The sequence below is a fragment of the Podarcis tiliguerta genome (genome assembly GCF_965153285.1).
Source record: "Podarcis tiliguerta genome assembly, chromosome: 12".
Lineage (NCBI taxonomy): Eukaryota > Metazoa > Chordata > Lepidosauria > Squamata > Lacertidae > Podarcis > Podarcis tiliguerta.
In genome coordinates this window covers 37,351,089-37,373,009 of record NC_139545.1, presented here as the reverse complement: position 1 = coordinate 37,373,009, position 21,921 = coordinate 37,351,089, and the positions used below count along the sequence as shown (strand labels likewise).

The 21,921-nt window shown below is 41.2% G+C and overlaps 1 protein-coding gene across 4 annotated transcripts in view; it reads left to right on the top strand.

The window, feature by feature from the left end:
• NEBL (nebulette) overlaps window positions 1-21,921 on the top strand; it is a 173,478-nt gene that overhangs the window by 44,164 nt on the left and 107,393 nt on the right. For all 4 annotated transcript variants that reach the window (XM_083406178.1, XM_083406176.1, XM_083406177.1 and 1 more), the window contains exon 2: window positions 892-986. In XM_083406178.1, coding sequence (XP_083262304.1) covers window positions 892-986 — 95 coding nt within the window. The remainder of the gene's footprint in view (window positions 1-891; window positions 987-21,921) is intronic.

The window sequence follows — 21,921 nt, the reverse complement described above, 5'->3', positions numbered from 1 at the left end:
CATGGATCACGTTTGCAACCCGAGCATCCGCTGTACATCCTGAATCAGTCTAGCTCAATTGCTGGCTAATTGATCCTTTAGGGTAGATCCTGGGTTAAAGAATTGCCCCACAATGCAGATCAAATGGGGCAGACCCGCCAGGCTGCCACTTGGAAAGTTTTATGGCCTATTAGCCCCTGTCTGGGCCTTCGGATAAAACTTTCCCCATGGACCCCTTTGCCAGGGTACCTTAAACATTTTGTTCCAGTTTTGACTAAGGGTCCAACCGAATACCTTTTCTGCCCAAAGTTGTGACTGTTGCTATGAGGTAGGCAAAACCTCAAGACAGGCACAATTTGTCTGCAGACAAATTTCTCCCTGGTCCCGAATACCAATTAATTCCACAGCAAGGTCATGCTAGAGCATTGTCCACTTATCTCTGGGCAGGGCCAAAAGACACAGGGTGGGCGGAACATCCATTGCTAACTATGCTGCTCACTCACAGTGAGGAGGACCTGAGTGGAGACTAGCTCCCCCAGGTCTAGCTTGCAAACCACACCCGGATGTGATTGGCCGATTTGAAGTTCAGTTTCTGGCAGGACCTCCCAGTAGACTCCACAACTAGCTGAGGCTGTTAGTGCCTCCAGAGGTCACTCGGGTGAAGACCCCTGTCCCCCTGCCCCCTCTGGTTTCCCGGAGGCTGTGCTGAGCTGCAGTCACTGCCACCGGAAAAATGCTAAAATATGTGTAGAAAATGTGGCACGTGTAAATTGAAAAGGGTTTTGATTTGCACAATGAAGCAAAACTCTGTAAAATTAGTAGAATTTTTAAAAATTGGAAATCCCTCTTTCATTGTGTAAATGGCAAATATTGGCAGTGATACCATATGTAACACTATTAATTCTTTTTCAGTACTGGCACAAAGGATGTTTCCATTGCGAGGTCTGCAAAATGGCTCTAAACATGAACAACTACAAAGGGTATGAGAAGAAACCCTACTGCAATGCGTAAGTGTCGCACATCGTCTAGTTTTACAGAACTGTACTGGATCTAAAAGGGTGTGTGTGTCTGGGCAGACTTTTACACTGTGCACATGTTACTGTAAAAGTTAAAACATCATTAGATTGGGTGTTTTACTTGCATGGATAAGGGCAAAAGCACATTGGGTTTAACCCATGGAAGGGTTATTTTGGAAAAAGTGACCCCAAATCCAAAGGAGTCCCTCATTTTACACAAACACATTCTTTTTATGGCCCACTACAGTTTATAAACCACAATTTGTATTGTCCCTTTTCACTGAAGGGCAGGAATAATATTTGTTTCATTCTGCTTATGGTTCTTTGGATCCAAACCTATGAAATTATAGTGGAGTCACTATGTGTACTTTTGGTCTACTTTGTGCTGTGAGAGAGGGAAACACTTGAGTATATATTGTGGGAAGCTTCATTTGGTTCTGGTTCCCTGTGTACTTGAAAATGAGCAACATTTCTTTCCACATGTTATGGGCTACGGTACTAGTAGATGAACAATGTGGAATTTTCATTGTATTTTTGTAGTTGATTTTCCTGTGTAATATTTTATTCTGCTGCTGAAGACGCTGTCTTGTTTCATTGTTAATTGTGTTTTTATAATGAGGATTTCTTTCCATTATTTTTTTATTTGACTTTGTGATGTTTACAGTTTGTTGTGGTTGTAAAAACCGAATTTCATAGTGCACCTTAATTTCCATCTATTGATTTTGAGGCTTTAGTGCAGGGATGGGGAAACTGTGACCCTCTGGATGTTGCTGGACTACAACTCCCATCACCCCTGACCATTGGCTTTGCTGGCCGAAGCTGATGAGAGCTGGAGTCTTATAACATCTGGCAGGCTGCAGGTTCTCTATCTCAGCTGTGGTGGGCTAAAGCATTTTATTGGTCTACCTGTGAATGATGATGAGTTTTTTGAAGTAAAAATGACATTGGGGGTCAGATTTTTAAAAAAAGTATTATTGTTTGAGGAAATAAATATAAAAAAGCAGTATACAGATATTGTGGTCACTTTTTCAGAGCTCATATGCCTGCTGGGAACTTGTCATCCATTTCAATTATGTAGCTTTATTGCAGCTCATCCCTCGGTATCGGATGCTTGAACATGTCGTTCATGCTTGGTAGTGGCAATATCTCGGTTATAGCAGATTTCTATTTTATTGTGAATTCCTCTTTGCACAGTGGGGCATGTACTGCAGCTGTGTAGTTTGTCTCACCAAGGAAGTGCTGGTGGCCTACCTGTTCTGCACAGGTTTGCACTCAGTGGCGTAGCGTGGGGGGTGCAGGGGGGGCCGGCTGCACCGGGCGCACCATCTGGGGGTTAGGGTTAGGGGGTGCAAATCCACAGGTTAGGGGGCGCAAATCCACGGGTTAGGGGGCGCAAATTACTTGCCTTGCCCCGGGTGCTGACAACCCACGCTATGCCACTGTTTGCACTTCCCTTGAAGGATCAGATTTGCAACTTGGGGATGCTGCTAGATTCAGCTTTGATACTGGATGCCCAAATTGCATCTGTGGCGCACAGTACTTTCTACCAACTAAGGCTGGTGTGCTGGCTGTTGCTACTCTTGGACAAAGAGATCCTAGCCTATTGATGGCCACTAGACATAATGGCTATGCCCTTCCTCCTTGGCTGGAGGCAGTAATGCTTCTGAATGCTGGTTGCTGGAAACCATAGGAGGGGAGAGTGCTCTTGTGCTTAGATCCTGCTTGTGGATTTTGGCATCTGGTTGGCCACTGGGAGAACAAGATGCTTCACTAGATAGGTCACTGGTCTGATCCAGCAGGCTCATCTTATGTTCTTATGGCCAATGTTTCCAATGCTTTGGTTACTGCCAGAGCATTGGTGTGACTGTGACAGTAACCTGAAGATTTCTCAAATACTTAATTTAGTTCAATTGCTAGTCTACTAACTGGGGCCAGCTATATGGAAAACATATTACCAGTTCTTAAACTACACAGACTGTTGTCCCACTTATGGGCACAGTTCTGATGTTTATCTCTTTAAAGCCATAAACAACTTGGGACCTGATAATTTAGATAATTTAGATCATGTGCTTTCCCCCCAGAGGAGTCTGCCCACAGGCTGTAATTGTTTCCCAAGCCTCCTTGCTTTCTGAATATTGGTGGTGGAGTTGAGTGGCCAGAAAGGAGGATGTGGAATGTCCTTGCAAGAGACACTTGCCTGTCACTGAACCTGGTGCTCTTTTGCACCAGTAAAGATCTCAGTTTATTTGCCCAGGACATCCAGCATGTCTCCTTGCTAGTTTTACCTGACCATTTCCACTGACTTTACCATTTCTGCTATGCCAATTTTATATATTGTTTGTTTGTTTATTGCATTTATATCTCATCGTTTCCTCCAAGGAGCTCAGTGCTGAGTACATGGTTCCCACTCCTTATTTAATCCCACAACAAGGTAGGCAAGAGGTTGTGAGTGGCCTAAGGTCATCCAATGAGCCTCATGGCCAGGTGGAAATTTGAACCCTAAGCCTTGTGTCCCAGGTCTTAGTCCAACAATCCAGCAGATATGTTTTTTTTTAAATAAAAAGTCCTATTTTACCATGTTTGTTCAGGACATTTTATGATGGCGAATTCATGCTTGTCAACAAAATTCAAACTATTTTTAGTATGCTCTGCTTTGTACTGTTCCAGTTGCTGCTGTCTTATTGTTGTAATGTTAACAAAGTTTTAATTATTGTATTGTGGATATATGTGTATAGTGCCTTGAAAGGTAGAATATAAATATTAGAAATAAATAAAATCAGACACATGTTTGTACTTGGTTCCATGCCCTGAGAGTTCCTCCCTTCAGAACACCGAATTATTGGGTAATTAGTCTTATACTAGTGCACAGATAGGAAACCTGTGGCCCAGCAGCTGCTTTTTGCACCATACCTGCTATCATCCATGATCATTGGCCATGTTAGCTGCAGTAGAATGACTTTCCCCCTCCAAATAGCATCAGTATAAAATGATTTATTTCAAATTGCCTTCTCATGATGCCTGATATCTAAGACTACTCTTAAATGAATTTCAAATAAGAATGGGCACAAACACAATCAAAGTTGTGCACTCCTATCCCTCCTTTTGGAGCAAATGGGATTTAAAAAGGTTTAAGTGAGTTTTCTAGTTTGTATGCATGATGAGTTCTTGCCTGAGAGGAAACAGGGCTTTCTTTTAATCACTGGAAAAGGAGACTTGCCATTCCAGCTTGTGATTTATTTACCTGTTTGCTTTTTCATGCAGTTGCCCAAACAACATCAAGCTGCTCTTTACAGTAATGCTTTAAAAAAAAAAAGCTTGATCCTTTTAGTGTTAGTAGGAAACTTACGTTACTGTTGAGTTTAGTATGCAGTCGGAATGCTGGAAATGAAGGCTGAATGCATTTGGCAACTGAACTGTTCTCCAGTAAAAATATAATAAATACAAACAAATATAAGTGTCTCTTTAGGTGTGCAAAGAATTTTTGCACCAGACTTCCCCAACCTGATGCCCTTCATTGTTGTAGCTACACAATCTAGCTGACATGATCCATAGTCAGGGGTGATGGGGGTTGTAGTTCAAAATATTAGGTGGCTTCCAGGCTGGAGTAGACTGATTTATAACCTAAAAGTAAAGGTAAAAGTAGGGGTGCAGATGGCACTGTGATTTAAACCACTGAACCTCTTGGGCTTGCCAATCAGAAGGTTGAATCCCTGTGACGGGGTGAGCTCCCATTGCTCTGTCCCAGCTCCTGCCAACCTAGCAGTTAAAGCACACCAGTGCAAGTAGATAAATAGTTACTGCTGCAATGTGAAGGTAAATGGCGCTTCCATGTGCTCTGGCTTCCGTTACGGTGTTCTGTTGTGGTAGAAACGGTTTAGTTATGCTGGCCACTTGACCTGGAAAACTGTCTGTGGACAAACGCCGGCTCCCTTGACCTGAAAGCGAGATGAGCGCCGCAACCCCATTGTCACCTTTGACTGGACTTAACTGTCCAGGGGTCCTTTAACTTACCCTAAAATTGTACTATAATCGCTTTAATGAGTTGAAGGCCAAATAGTTGATCTTAATGTTCAAAATACATATCTCCATTATTCCAATGGAATTATTAGTGTTGGCAATGAATTTATTTAATAGTGTACACTTTGATCTGATTTCTTATACTTTTTAACCCGGTTGTCAGGTGTCTTTTTACTCTTAAAATACTTTTGCAAAAGACATGTTATATTTCTTATTTTTTCTTTTTCTATTGGATTTTTAAAATAGATTTTAGCTGTGCATATGGCTGGTATGTGTAACTTAGAAAATTCCCATTTTGAATATGAAATGGGACTATAAAAATGCATTGCCCATGAGATGTGCATTTTCCTATTCCAGTGAGTTGATGAGATCATAAGATTTGCATTACTGCTCATCAGTTGCTATCTTAACCACAGCACTCAGAGCTTTTCTCCTGGGGGCTTTGTCTCAATTACATTAGAAAAAGGTGTGCTGTGTTTCAAAATGCTTAAATATCAACATCTGAACATCTTTAATGGTGCAATGCCTTGGTGCAAAAGCAGGAAATTTGTGAGCGTGGCCTTGGAAACAGAGTGTACTAATTAAGAACCTGTCTTGATGCTGGATTCTAGCAGGTGTTCAGAAAAAGGAAGGGAAGAAGAAACTGGTGAAGGGCTTCTTCACACCAGCATCACTTCTTACAGCAGCTGCAAGAAGAACATGCAAACTTCCACAGCTGCCTCTACTTGTGTTAAGCTCATGATAGGCACTTACATGCCGCCATAGGCTAAATTTGACTTTTGATATCACCCAATATCATTCAAAAGGTTTGTTTCTAGTAACACATTGAAATCTGGGGATAGTTGTATGATGAGGCCTTTCAAGTTAAAAATATTCAGAATAAATTAATGATAAATTGTTATTATTATTATTATTATTATTATTATTTATTAATTTATTTATACCATGTCTTTTTCCCTGATGGGGAATTAAAGCTGCTTACAGATATAACAAGAACAGCTAAAAACTTAGGGGGGGGGGGAAACCTCCAATCATAAAAAATCCAATTAAACATTAATATAATTCTACACACACACACACACACACACACACACACACAATCTATTAAAAACCTAAAAATATTTACTGTAAAAAAAAGCATGACACCAGACCTTTCATTAAAAGCAGTCAGTTCTGAAAATCCTGTTGGAGTAAGAAAGTTCTCTAGGAGGAGCTGGGCTGATTTTGATTAATGACAAAAAGGAGTTTCCACTTACCATTCTTCAGATGAGGGGAAATGGTTTATCTGCTGGTGAAAATATCTCGGGACAGGCATTTTCATAGGTTTTGTCCTTGTGATCATAAGAACACAAAACTTTATGGGTTGTACACAGCCATATTCTGGATCAATCAAAATGGACAAGAATGGTAGTGAGGCAAGTTAGTGGCTATGGTTGGGTGAATGAAATGCGCCCCTAAATACCATGAGTGTGACATAATCTTGGATAGTATTCTCAGCCTCTATGGCAAAGCTTCTGGGCAAGTGATTTGTTATCTCAGCTTTAGGTATTTGCTACGTTATCTGCCAGTCTTTCCAGTTTTCCTTCTCTCTCCATTTTCTTTCCATATATTTTTTATTCTCTCTTCAGTTCTTTCCCCCTTCTCCATTGTTCATGGTCGCATCCGTATCATACATGTGGCTCTCCCCGCAAAGAATCCTGGGAACCGTAGTTCACACCTCACAGAGCTATAATTCCCAGTATCATTAACAAACTAAAGTTCCCAGCAGTGGCGTAGTGTGGGTTGTCAGCACCCGGGGCAAGGCAAGTAATTTGCGCCCCCTAACCTGTGGATTTGCACCCCCTAACCCTAACCCCCAGATGTTGCGCCCGGTGCGGCCAGCCCCCCCGCACCCCCCACGCTACGCCACTGGTTCCCAGGATTCTTTGAGGGAAGCAATAAGCATTGAATGCTTGGAGTGGATGAAAACCCATGTCTGCCCCCATTCCTCCTCAGAAATTTCTCTTTTCTCTTCCACAGAAGAGAATAAACAGGGTAAATGCTACTCTGTGTGTCTGTGTGAATGAAAGAGTACTACCTCTGGGTTTGTGGTTTGGATAACTGGAGCTTAAGGACAAAAGTAAGTGGAGCTGCAAACTCAAATGGTGAAGTTGTTTTGGGGAGGCCTGCAAAGCAGCAGAAGCAAAAAAGACCTGTTTACTAAAGCATGGTAATGAAAAGTGCTTTTCAAGCCTGCCTGAGTTGAAAGGGATGGCAGCAAAATGATGAACGTTGAATGCTGGCATGCAGAAATTCTGGTTTGGGCAGGGAGACGATCTCTTTGTACTTGCTCTGCAGCAATGTAATCTTTTAAGAAGCCTTTCCTGTTATTAGAGGATAGCAGTTGCACAAATGTGGTGCCTATGGCTACAGCCATGTAGGTCATACCCTGCCAGTTCAGTAGCACCAGAATATACATACAGTATATAAAAAATTTGATCTGGTGCTGTTGGAGTTTCAAGTGAAGATCCATCTACTTAAGGGGCTACCTAGTCTGTTTTGAGTTGTTTAAACTAGCATTGTGCATGCTGCACCCCATCTGATCCAGGGTCCAGCCTGCAATTTCAGATTAGCAGGCTGATCTCAGGTCAGCTCAACCCAGATTCAAGCCCCACATTGATTTGGGAGCCAGCCTTTCCTACCACCTCCTTCTGATACCTTCATGTTTAATCAGAGCTTATAAAACTCTGAATAAACCTGTAGTTGGGGGTGGGGTAAGGAGAAGCTACAGCTCATTCCTCCTCCACCTAACCCACACAGCAGCCAACAGGATTAAGCCCATGGAGGGTGCAATTCGGCTAGGGGCTGCTTTGCCAGTGTGTTCCCAGAAGGGAACACGGTGAGTGGAGGGTTTAACCCTGCTAAGTTTGGCTGTTCCCCACACGCAGCCAGAGCACAGTGTGGGCTATTTGAAAGCCCTTTTCACATACAGGCTTGCTGAGACTGCCTGCCTTGTTTTCTTCCCTGCTGTTGCTCAACTGCCACACCTTCTGACAGCCTCAGCCTGATTTGTCTGAAGCCCAGTTCCGCCCAAATTGCACTGGTTTGGTTCGGGCTTCTGCTGAATCCAGTGCACAGCACTAGTTTAAACTAGGAGATTTGGATGAGTATTTTGAGTGGCCTCTGCAGTTTCTGCTTATTGGTACCTTTTTGTCTTTGTTCTCTGCCCCAAATTTCATTCTCTCACCAGCATCTGCTCTGCTTTGGAGAACTCTCCCTCTCACTTCCTTTACTGCCTTTGGCCATCTGCCTTCTTTGACTGCAGCTCCCAATTTTCAAGACCTCCTTTCCCCAACTTCATGCCCTCCAGAGGTTTTGGAGCCCAACTCCCATCAGCTCCAGCCAGCTGGGCCAATGGCTGGGGATGATGGATGTTTTAGACAAGTCTGGCCTAGAAGACTCATGCTGCATCTATTCTTTTTCCTTAGGGCCTTCTGTCTGCCTTTTCCTTCTCTGTAGTAGCTGAGTAGCTCATAAATGACTGCCATACATCTTCTGCTCACCTCATACCTTGATAAAATTAGGGCAGGTCAGTCAATGACTGATAGGGTTATACCTCTGCACATTTACTTTACATATAGCAAAGCAGTGCAGCCGTAGACGAGAAAGGGAAACAGGAGTCATGACCACGAGATATTTCTGGTTAGTAGGTAGGCTAGGGAAATATCTCAATTTGCTATAGACCTCTCCCAGAATGCTTCTGTTATCCGAGAGATTGCCTCCTAAAGGCTTTATCTTTTCATCACTACAAGCAAAAGAGTTTACAATGTGCTTTAAAAACGTTAGGATCCTTGGGGATCTGACTGGATGCAATGAATATTGTGTTGGAAGCCAGCTCCTATGATTCACTACGTGATTAAGGTGCTGCGGTAAACTGCTGTCTCTGCTTCTACTTGAGCCTGCAGCAAACCATTTTTTCCCTTTCCAGGTCAAGGCTACGTTTTGTTACCTGATACCCCCACATGAGACAGAATTTTAGTAAGATGCAGTGATAGAAATGCCTTTTAACATTTTTACTATGTGGAGGCAGGAGTTGGGAAACTGGCACATGAAGAATTGGTGAATACAGACTTCAAGCCACATTGGATGCTCATCTTAGGAAAAGCAAGTCTTTTGAAAGTTTTTAAAAATAAAAAATAAATTAATGTTTATTTGGAAGTTATTTCCATTATATTGAATAGGGATTAAGTCCAGGTACATGTGTGCAGGTTTCAGCCTCAGAAGTCAGAAGTGTGGCATGACTCAGTATGGGTGTTGGTTTATTCGATGGTTGAACTACATCTGCTGATGAAAGAAGGCCTGGGAAAATAGATACAACAAAGACATGGTTGTATCCATTTCCCCAGGCTGGAAGCTTGCTTCCATCAGCGTGAAACGCACCAACTTAAAAACCTCTGTGTTTTAGATCTGTTCTGCTTAGAGACAGCCAACCTTGGTGCTGGCAGATTTCTCTTCAAGATGGCCATGATCTTTTCAGAAGTAGTGCTGAGCTCTTAAATACCTGGAATAGAAAAAAAGGTAGAGAAGTGAAGATCAACCAGTAATACAATTCCTTGAAACAAGGGACATAAAATATCCTAAGCGCTGAAATAAGCACGTCCCTTGGGACCTTAAAATATATTTATTGTGGCATTGGCTTTCTTATGCATATGACAAAGTGGGCTCTTGCCTATAAATTTTCCTGCTGCAGAGATGTGTTTAGCCACAGGGGTCTTAATCATTTTTGCCTCAGCAGACTGACATTGCTATCTCTCAGGAATTTAAAATAAAAGAGTACTTTTATGGAGACTGGTGGGACTTTAGGTGAGGGTTGTGAGTCTTGGAATGCAGGGGGAGTTTATAATAGTTGGTTATGTAACCTGCATGCCAGGAGGCAGTTTGGTAGCAACTCTACATTGGATGACACAGTACTTTACAAACATTTTCATACAGATCTGTCATTTTAACATATGAGTTGTTTTTCTTTGTAGTTTCTTACCAAGATACTTACTTGAATGAATGAATGAACAAATAAACAGTGTTATATGTCCCTCAGAAGTGCTTTTTACTCCCTCTGAGGTAAAGGTTATATCCAATTAAGTAGACCTATTGAGAGTAATCTATTAATTTCAGTGGGTCTATTCTGTGCATGACTAGTATTGGATACAACATCTTAGGGTTTTATTCATAGATCATAGAATCAGTGAGTTGGAAAGGATCATGAGGGTCATCTAGTCCAACCTCCTAGAATCTTTTGCCCAACATGGGGCTCAAACTCACAACCCTGAGATTAAAAGTCTCATACTTTACTGACTGAGCAATCCCTTCAATCTGTTCAACTAACTTTCACTCAGAGTACATCCATTAATATTAATGCACCTAAGTGATTCATGTGTATTAATTTCAGTGGGCCTACCCTGAGTAAAAGTTGGTTTAACTGCAGCCTTTTCACATTTCATCAATGTGATGTATAATGTGATATATAAACATCAAATATAGAGTTTAAATGGTTGAGCTCTCATTGGCTGTGATACTTTACTTCAGTGTCCCACTTTCTAGTGCAGTTAACTGAAGCTATTAGTTTTCCTTGGGATATAAGGGAGTGGGAGGAGAAAGCAGTAGTGGCACATTGTTGACTTTTTACAGGACAAATAAGAGCAGTAAACAATGAATGAATGAATGCCTCAATATTAAAACAGTGAAATATAGTACTGTGAGTCAGTGTTGATGTGAGAAGGGTCATAGCTTCTGTGCATTCAGATGGTGTTTCCAGGTAAGAACTGGGACAGACATCCTCTCTGCATAGCTGCTGCCCGTCAGTGTAGACAACGCTGATCTAGATGGACCAATGGTTTGACTGGTATAAGGCAGCTGCTTACGCTCCTATATGGTACTCTTCCTTGGGTGAGATCTGGAATAGTTGCCCCACTGCCCCACCTCCATGCCAACTGTGATTTCAGTCTACATTCTCCTTGGTTCAAATCCAACATGGTTTTCTTATCTTCCTGTTTCAGCTGGCTTTTAGTGTGGACAACACTGTGGTCTCTGAAGCGCTCCTCCATGGTTAAGATTCAGTTCTGTCCAGCTATCAATAGTATTTCATTCTTCAAAAGCTTTCAAATTCATCACTGCTATGCAAGGTTTGACATAGGTATGCCATAATGCTAGTAGGGGTGTTTGCTAATGTTTATTCAACTGAAAGGCTAAATACTGGCTATTTAGGGCAAAACTTCTCACTATCTGTAGGCAAGTGCTGCTCTAGGTTTGTTTGTTTTTTACTTTCAGGAAAGAAGAGGTGCAACTAGTCTAGCATGCAAGGTGGTAGTTGTATGTAGTTCTGGCTCTTACTGGCAACTTGTTTCAGCAAAACAGGACTTGAACGACAGGCCTGAAATAGCCCTTTGGTTTTCCAGTGGCGTAAGGGCTCGGCTTGATCCCACAAATTAATGAAAGAAAAGGAACTTCCTCCGTTGTTTACTGCACTCCTTCCAAATGACCTAGATTAAGGATGGACAACTTTTTATTTCTGCCGCAGGGGGCAATGCGTCAGGGTCCACAAGCTGACTGTGTGCATGGGTGGTGCTGAAGCCAGTTTGGGGGTGGGGAAGGGGCAGAGCAAAAAGTGTGTGCAGCCACTGTCCCTTTCTTTCCCTTGCTCTCTACCCAGGAGTCTGCTGGGGGATAAGTCTGATTGCTCTTGCTAGAAGCTCCGAATTAATTGCTTGAAGAGGGCTTTTGAAATTAGGCCGAGGGCCACATAAAATTAGGCCAAGGGCCATGTGGACTGCCCACCTGTGCCAAAGAGTAACAGATGCATCCCTGTTTGCGGTTGTAAAGGGAGAACCATCTGCTATGTTGTCCAGTGAAGGGTCTGCACAATTCAAAAGGCTTTTACTGTAATGTAGATCAAACTCAAGAATTGCAAAGGAGCATCAGACATTCTCTCTTCCATTTGAAGTCACAAGCATAAGAAATTAGTAAGAAATACCACAGAAGGGTTATCAATTGACCTCTCTGATTTTTGCCAATGTATCAATCCACCACTCAGTTGTCGCAAAACTTTTAATAGAAAATAATGCTAACTCTTCAGAGCATGTGTTAAATCGGTGGGGGAGGGATAACTTTGGGTGTGGGAGCAAATGTCACTCTCCAGGCCTCCCTGCATGGTCCTCTTTCATGGTCCTCTTTAACAGTAAAATGTTGAAACTTGTCAGCATCTATGTGTCTGGGTACACTGGCCTGAACGAAATTGAGGAGGTGCCAAAAAGAGCGCAGCGAAGGCTATTTGAAGGTTCTTTCATGTGTCCTTGAACTCTTGCTTGCCTGGATAGAGGATATGGAGGTGTATCTGTGTGCATGTGTTTGTAGAAACTAGACGATTTCAGAAAGGTAAAATTAACATTAGTTGCCCCACCCACTTTAGCTTCTGGCCCCACCCACCATTGGCATTCAGTGGCCCCTGAAAGTTGATGAGAAAGCAGTGTGGCCCTTGGGCTGAAAAAGGCCCTCCTCTCCTGTGTTAAAGGAAAGGCATAGTCAACAGTATTAATTGCTTGTTTAATGTTAGTGTGTAGTCAAAGCTGAAGCTCATCTTCTTAAACAAACAAATTCCTGTTCTTTTTTTAATGGTTGCCAAGATTTTTTTCAATTTTTCACTTGATAAGGAGAATATTTGAGTATAAGCTTTTATGTCCCAAAGCTTTCGGTGTGACCACATTTTCCACATAGCTGCACTGGTTTGATGCCAACTTAGCAAAATAAACACAGACTTAACACTTGTCTGGAATGAAATTTTAAGGCTACAATTATTCTATTTTTTGAAAGCAGAAAAAAACATTGGAAATGTAAGTGTTAGAACAAGGGCGAACTGGATGTGCATAGACCCGTTTCTGCCAATTTTTGAGGACTGTAAATAGGAATATGAGGATTTTCTCTCCTTTTGTACATGGGGGAAAAGTTGACTTAAAAACCTTCAGTTTAGGGAAATAAAGCTATGCCTTGCCCATTCGAAACTCAAGAGACAAGTTGCCACATAATGTGCAAACTCTGGCTGTTTTATATTTGAAAGATAAGAAAATGAAATAGTTAAATGTGAACCTGTGCCAAGAAGAGCATCTATTAATAGGATTATTGCTAATAAAATTTTACAAGACACAGGCATGCATACGCTTAATGCTTTTTTCCCTCCCTAGCATGTATAGAGGCTGAGCTGGGAGTGAATTTTGGTGAAGAGTTAATGAGAAGATAGCTGGTGCCTTTCTTTAAAAATACTTGTTTCAATATTTCATATAAAAGCTTTTTTATGAAAAAGTACTGAAGTGAGAATTCTTGATGCAGCACATAAGACTTTGGCCTGGATTCAAAGAGGGGCTGCTGGCAAATTTTTCGTCTTTCAGTGGAAGCTCCTTGTGCCTCATGGAATGTTCCTCTCGACAGTCCTAGGATTTTGGGAGGGATAGAGAGCTACCCATTAGAAGGAGCAGAGACCAGAAAGCCTTTAACTTTATGTAGACCTTTGCATCCTGGCCTTTATATATTTATTTGTTCACTTATTTGCTGGGTATTATGCACTCCTAAGTGCGTATTGTCAAAGTATACACAGTCCTCATAACAATCTGCGTTCATGTGTATAAAAATAAATTATGATTAAAATAAATAAATAAATTGACCGTAAGAGAAACAGCAGGTGAAAATAGATATTTTGGCTGGTCTTTGTCTAGCAATGGAATGTTGAATCTTAACTAGAATAATTTGGAGGCTTTGTGGCATTATTATTTGTATTAAGAGAGGGAAAACACAGATAAATACAAAATCCTGAGATAAAGAGTAATGAAGTACATTCCAGCTACCTTTTGGACCCTTCGCATAACCCAGCTTCTTTTCCTAAATCAACACTGTAAGCTTTGCTGCCAATTAGGTGCTCTTCAGTCTCATGTATTGCCCTTTTCTAATTAGAAAACTAAATTATCTGCCTTCCCCCAAAGCAAAAGTCATAGTTGGTAGCAGGCCCACACAGAGCTTGTCTGAGGCCCAGGGCGGGAGTCTTGTTAGAGAAAAGTTATAAACACAAACAGAAAAGCAGCGGTCCCTGGTGCCCCCCACCCTGGCCAACTTAGTCCTCTGAGGCCCAGGGCAAGTATACCTGGCTGCCCCCACCCCTCTGCACAAGTCTGGTTGCTACTGCCATATAACAGACTGAAAAGACAGGCAGTTTGGGCAAAATGGACAAGACAGTTGTTGGTGTGCTGTTGGAGTGACTTAGCTCATGCTGCAGTTGTGGTTCCCAACCTTCTGACTGAAGAATGGTACCTGATAACTCACCCAACAGTTAAAGTCCTGGCCATCTACCAGTGAGCTGCTGCCACGTTATTCTACCCATTTGCAAATGACATCTGTCCTGGAATTCTCAGGAGATTACCATTGCCATATGCACAAACTCCATTCGAGTTCAGGAACACAGTGTATCTTTTTTATATTACCACTTGAGTAGAAGCAGTTTGTTTCTCTGTTTTCATTTGTATCTTTTATTCATTGCATTTGCTCTAGCTCCCAGAAGCAGCTTCTACAGCAACAGCCACAGTCAGTTTATTTATACACTGGATTTTCCACAAATGCATTGTCCTTGAAACAATTCATGGAAAAATATGTGATTTACCGGTAAATACAGTAATAGCACAATAGCCATAAAACACTACAGTGAAAGCATTGACAGTTCAACAGCTATACTTCATGAATGTTAAATATATCAACAGGTAAATTAACAATATCCAGTTCTAATCCTATCAATATGGTGGCCAATCTACTTAGCAGTACACATTAAGTGACCCAAGCCACTCTGGGAAGCTCCCAACAAAAAATAGTAAAAGCACAATATGATATCACATACTAAAAACTCATCAGAATTCAGTGAAGCAATTACTGGTACCTACTGTATAAACATGTCCTTAGCTATATGTTGACAACATTAGAGGGAAGTAGATCAGGAGGCATCTACTTCTACAGCTTAGTCTGTCGTAGACTTGGCTGATGCATAATGTTGAGTCAAACTAAGGCATAGCTTGAATGAGCAAGCATTCTGGTGCACTTTGGCCCATTTGCTTCTCCCCTGCTCCTACTGCTGCCATGCTGCATGTCTGAGCCCAGCTCATAGCTTGCCTTTCTCCAAATAAACTATGATGCAAGGTTTGTTTTTGGCTAACTGCTCATAGTTTGTTTGGAGGAGGAAAGCGAAATGAAGTTAGCACTTAAAAGTATAACATCCTCTCTTTAACGACCCTAATTTGACAAATGTAAAAACAACCACAATTTTTAAAAATGTAAATCAGTTTTTGAGAAAGAACCCCCTTTAATAAACTGTTTCCCCTGCCCACACCTTCCCCTAAAAACCATAGATTCCTATGGGAAAATATTATTCCAAAGTTTCAGATGTGTGTCTGGTAGATGCCACTGTAATTGATGTTCCATTGAGTATGTGATAAAAGGGTACCATGTCACTATAAAATTGTATTTGTCCACCAATGGCATACAAATCAATCTGGCTTACTTGGCCCAACAAGCCCCCTCCTCACAAATGCAAACAAACCCCACAGACAGTCAACCACACGCTGGGCTCCCCAAATCCCTCTCACTCCCAAGAAATGTAATAAGCGAATAGAAACAGAGCCTACCCAGCTGACACTGACACAAAACCCCACATGTACACTATATAAAATACATTTCACCACCCCACCTCTCCTCTCACCTCTCTTCTTCCCCAACTTTATACTGTACTCAACACTAATGTCTCATAACAAATGTAACTGATCTGTAGAAAAGACTTTACTGTACAACCTGAAAAAAGAGACAATGCATGTACTTTTGTAATAAAAAATAATATTATTGAAATTGGATTTGTCCCTCTTTCTATAGCCACCTACAGTGGCTGGGGAAACCCAGCCAGATGGACGGGGTATAAATAATAAATTATTATTATTATAGCCATAGATTATTGAGGTGTTTTCTTTAAATATGACTCTGCTCTCTACGTGTTAATTACGTTTTAGGTTTGGTTATTGTTGCACTGGGCTTTTAAGTTTCAATTACAGGAATTCTTAGGAACAGTTGCTTAGTAACCCACAAACATTATTTTGAAGCAGGCTGGTTTGTGATAATAAAGTAACCCAGCAAAGTGCAAGTATTAAAGTTGAAAGATAAGCAAATATTTTTGGAGGTTTTCCATTTCAGGCGTGATCCATTCCATTGCAGGTGTGGTCCCCTGCTGGACAAATGCCCTTGTCCATTTAGACCCATTTAGTCCAACATGCTGTTTTCACAGTGGTCAGATAGATGCCTATAGAAAGCCCACAAAGCAGGATTTGAGTAGAATAGTACTCACTGCACTTGTGATTCCCATTAGCTAGTATTTAAAGGTATTCTGATATTGCCATAATACCCAGTGTGTGTGTGTGTGTGTGTGTGTGTGTGTGTGTGTGTGTGATGTTGACAGGGCATCAAGTCAACATGAAGATGTAGAGGTCTGTGCATAGCTGCCAGGTCTGTAATCAGCACTCCCTCTCAACCTTGTGCAAGTGTATATATAAGCTACAGCTTGGTTACAAAAGTTGTGTACACCATACAAAAATTACAGCAAAAATAAACAGATCAATAAGACATCAGAAAAAACAACAACAAATACTGGTTGGTTAAAGAAAAGTGTATTTGACCTCTGAGCATGCAAAGTTTGCACCAAGCGGAAGGGAATGTGGGTGGCGTGCCCACATTTTCCATGATGTGTATGTGTCTGTGTGTGTACACCAAGCAGGGGGAAGAGGAAATGCAGCTCTGCTGAGTCTGCCCCATATTAATCCCTGAATGCTGTTGTTGTACCAGTGTTAGGATGTTCCATGCCCATGATCTCTTCTTTAAAAAGTGAAGTTAATGCATATGTTAAAATGGATTGAGTCCAGTTGTCTATTTTTTTCATGGTGCTAGCTGACAAAAAGTCATGTCCTGTGTATTTGCAAAGTGCTTTTCCAAAATTCATTTTCAAAACAGAGGGTAGAAGGGGCTAAGGGGAAGCAAAACATTTGAACCTTCTTCTCTTAGACAGGATTGAGCTTGCGTCAAAGAGAGGTTGACGAGCAGTCCCTAGAAAGACAACAAGACATTTAAGCAACATGTCAAAGATGACTACTTTCTACTGTGAAGCCGGTAATAGGTTTTTAACAATCTAAAATTATTCCATGGGTAATCCAATTTCACCTTCCATTTTACTTTAAACCCTTGTCTGTTGTTCTGTTAAGCTCACTTCTGCTTTGAAGTAGAAGACTGAATCCACCATGGGAAGTTGGCATTTATACTCTTGGAGAGGAAGGAAACACAAATACTGTAACTGTTGTCTGTTTAGAATTGTTCATTGCTTTGGGCAACAGTGAATAACGGCCTAAAAAAATGGGATAAGTGCCATTCTTAGGTGGGGTCTGATGCATCTATTTCATGTTTTGGGAAGGGAGGATCCCGAAATGGCCTGAAGCTGTGTGGGTTCCCTGTGGATTACTTCCTAAACAACATGCCCTCTTAGGAAATGAATAGCTTAGCAAGAGAAACACAAGAGATTTGTGCTTGTATTTTCATTTTTGAGGTTGGCATTCCCTTAATCACCTGCCAAGTGCACTGCTGGATTCAAAGCATTAAAACGGTTGTTGCTACTTAGAAGGTGCTGTGAAGACAAGCCTAACTGGTACTGTGTACTGTTTTCCCTTCTCCTTTACTTTTCCTTTTCTTTTGGAAAACAAACTGTTTTGAAACATACTCTTCTAAGAAAGAAACCCAGCCCTGTAGCAAATAAAAACAGGCTCTATGCTCCTCTGCTTCATAATGTTTAATATGAAGGAGGATACAACATGTTTGAAAGTGACTTTTAATAGGCACGCATCTATTTCATTGTGCTTCTATGCACAACAGTAAGGAAATGGAAATCTCATTAAGACATTTTCCCCCTCTGTATTTATAAACATGAATGTATAGCTTTAAGTACATTGGGTTGCATCCAGCTAAGTCATTCTTGGAGTACAGCTATTTAAATCTATTGGTTGATGTTAGTCTAGTGCATTAATTTCAATAAGTCTAGTTGGAGCATGACTTAGTTGGTAAATTGAAACAAATGGGTTGTGTCCAAGTTTTGTTCCAGTGCAAGCTTATTTCATTGAAGTTTGAGTAGGAGCTGTGCTTAGTGAATTATGCTCACTACTGTTACTAAATTTATGCTGAAAGACATTTAGGCAGAAATCTGCATTCTTTTCTAACATCTTAATATAGATTTTCAGAGTTGTGTCAGAAGACTGTTGGCTCAAACCTTCTCAACATCTTCCGCAGTGACATCTTGCAAATGTTGCAACTGGGGGCTTTCTGAGTACTTTTATGTATGCTAAATATATGTAAGCACTGAAATGTGTGTTTAAAACTTTCACTCAAAGCATTTTATTTCCTTTAAACACTCACATTCTTCTTTTCATTAAAACAAAAATATGGCAGCAGAATTTTCCCCACAGCAGCAGCTTAATCCTCAAGGTCTGTTTAAAACCACTAGAAGCTAAGGAAAACAGAATTGTGTTTACATGGAGCTTAAAGGTAATAAAATTTGGTACAAGATGAGTAGATAAGGGGCGGGAGTTCTACAGCAAAGGTGCTATTACCAATAAAGTCCCCACTGTCACTGGTCACCAGCTCCACTAAGGTCTCTGATGATCTTCACTATAGGTAGTCAAGACAAATTGAATTGTCCTCAGAAACAAACTAGTAGCCAGTGATGGTCTTTAGATGCTCGTGAAATCTGTTAATTCCCAGTTGTTCCTGTGAGCAGCCTTGTGGCGGCATTCTGAACCAGCTCAGAAGTCTGAATGGTTTGAAAGGCAGCTTCTTGCGGAAGCATATTGCAGAAATCCAGCCTGGCTTTAAAACTATATTTGAAATCAATAAAGTTAAAATTTCTTCCCCTGTTTCCTAGTGATGTAGGTCTAGTAGTAATAAGTATATAGATCCAGTAACATCTAAAATATGTACACATCACTTTATCTTCCTGTTACATAATAGGTCCTTATATAGGGCAGCTGGGCAAGGATCTCTCTTGGGTGGCCAGATGGTCACTGGTATATGTAGCTTTTCGTCCTTTCAATGCCAGGAAATTGGACAGGACTCTGCAAAATGTAGAATTCTCCATGGTGAAGAAGAATTTGAGAATATGCAACACTTTGTTTAGGTTCAATTTTTCTCCAATCATAAGTTACCTGTACTTTGGCTGCAATACTGTTATTAAAACAGCAGACATTTAGAGGCAGTCCATAGTAACTTTCTACTACCAGTTGGGGTGCAGCTCCTTAAATGCTACATTACTGAAGAGAGTTAACAACTTCTACCTCCCTGCTCAACCCCCAGCATTTCCTGTTCATCAAACTGAGGAGATCACAGTATAATCTTTGTCCAATTTAAGAGTCTGCTGTTAAGCTGCCAAATTATAGGGTTTGCATTGCAGTAACCATCTTGTTGGATCCAATCTGATGCCAAATGACTATACCCTTCAAGCCAAGTCTGTATTTCTTTTAACTGTTTCTGTCAGATAGTAAACCTGCTAGGGGCTCTTTACTTATGAACATCTTGGTGTTGGAGGATTCTTGCTGAACCTTCCTGTAGTGGTGCTGCTCTTATCCTGCCATCACAGCTTGCTACCATAGTAGAAGGGGAACACGGGGGGGGGGGGGGGGTTAATTTAAAGCAAGTAATGCTCCTGCATAGGAACGATCTCTCCAACATCTCCCTACCATAGAGATCCTAGAGAAATATGTGTTCACTTGGATAGGAGTCTGGTAGCTGAATATAAATAGCCAGTCTCTAAGGCTGTGATTGTGCAAATATAATAGTTTCTGTGGGGTGTGATTAGATAATACACCTGATCCCTGTGGGCTTTCATGCATGTGGTATTTTCACCTGCTGTTCATTCATATAATGTGCAGCATAATTGTGCAGGGATATCCAAGGAACACTGTCAATGTTCGATTGTTTTCAGGAAATGCAGTCATTTTTAGTTAATCTACAGGAGGATCAGGGGTTTCAGGAAGTGGTCAGCTGACACAGAGGTCTCAGTCAGCTGACTTATAGATAGGGTCTAGTACAAAACATGTAACACAATCACCCCCCCACTTTTATATCAAAATCCCATCCCATACATATAATTGCAATAAATGCGGGGAAATGCTTCTGTTTTAATTATAAAATAACACTTTTTAATTATAAATATACATTTCTGAAGTTATACCTTGGCCTACAGTAAATCCTACCGTTTATGAATTTATAGGGTGTAGCGCCCCCCCAAATTTGTACTACAGTTATGGTTCTTTGTCCTTCCCACCAGGTGTCCCTTACTATGCACAAGGAATTGGTCTCAAGAGGCCATGTGACAAAGGGAAGTCTCTCAAGCTCTGGGTCCTACTTTTACTCCACTAGAGAAGAATCTGGGTCATCAACTCTCACTGTTCAGAAGGTTTTGCCCTAACACTGCTCTGATTGGCTCTCGCAAACCCTACATAGTTTACAGGGAAATGGGTTTCAATAAATATCATCAAGCATGACCTACAATTTAGCCTAAGTTCTCCCCCTTATGTTTGTGGGGTTGCAGCCTGGATTGGGCCCCCCTGGCAAATTCCTCTCCCTTACCTCACTTGGGCCCTGCCTAGAAAAGCAGAGGTTGGGAAGTAATCTGGGGGTGAAAGCTCTCTTGAGCCAGAGAGGAGCTATTAGGTAAGCAGCGAATGCTGGCTGCTTGCATTTCAACTTCAGCCAAGCTAGCAGGAGGGTGTGTGTGTTGGTGCTGACCCTGATCTTTTATTCTCGGGCTCTTTGCTAGTTGCCCAGGAAGGAGGCCTCTTCTCTCTCCAGTGGAACACTGCCATTGTAGCATCAGAAAGGTTGCCTGCCACTTAATTCAGCATGTCAGGCTGTTGCATTACAGGAGACATACAGCCTGTTCCTCATTTTCTGTAACAGTTGCTAAAAGGTTGCTAAGCAACTTGATTCCACCAGCTTTAACTACTTCTCTAACCCCTTGGAAATGATGGTGAACAGAGTTTGAAAGTGTAATTGTTTGATGTAACTCTTCTCTACAAGGCTTAAGTAAATATGTAAAGAGGACATGCTTTACTGGTACTATGTGGTTTTCTCCCCCCCCCCCCTTTCGTGTGTGTGTGTAAAAATACGGTTACATTGTTGGAAATGCTATTTATATTAAAACTTGGTTATAGTTTTGAGCCACTTTAAGCTCAATGTTGTTGGAAAAGTGACATACAAATTTGAAATTTTTAAAAAGCCAAGTGATAAAGACAGAAATTACTTAATGGCAGCAATGTAACAGTGCAGAAGCTGTTTGCTGAAAGAAGCAAAAAATATGAAAAAATGCCTAAAAATCAGTGGTGGACTATTTGTGGTGTGGGTAATAAATCTAAGCTATGTAGGATACAGGCCCATGTTCAGTGGGTAACATTCATGTTGTGGCTAATGTTGTGTGAATACAGCTTCAAAAACTAGCAGTGGGAATGCACTGGGTATGTAGTCATGTGGCATGTACCACAGGCTAGGGAGATGTGTTCACAAGCAGGACATGAAGGTGACTATTTTGTATTCAAATGTACTCTCAATTTGTACATCTACCTATCATGCCTAATAGCAGTTCATAAATCTGTTTTCCACGAATGTGTGTGCTCTTTTTGAAGAAGTCAACTAATCTAGTAGCCCCTACCACATCAACTTAAACAAATAGTACTGTCATGCTCTAAAGTTGCCACGTTGTGAAGTGGGAGAACTGTTCATATGTACTAGGAGTACAGGACAGAGTAAATGCTTTGAACTGTCTCACCAGTCAGCT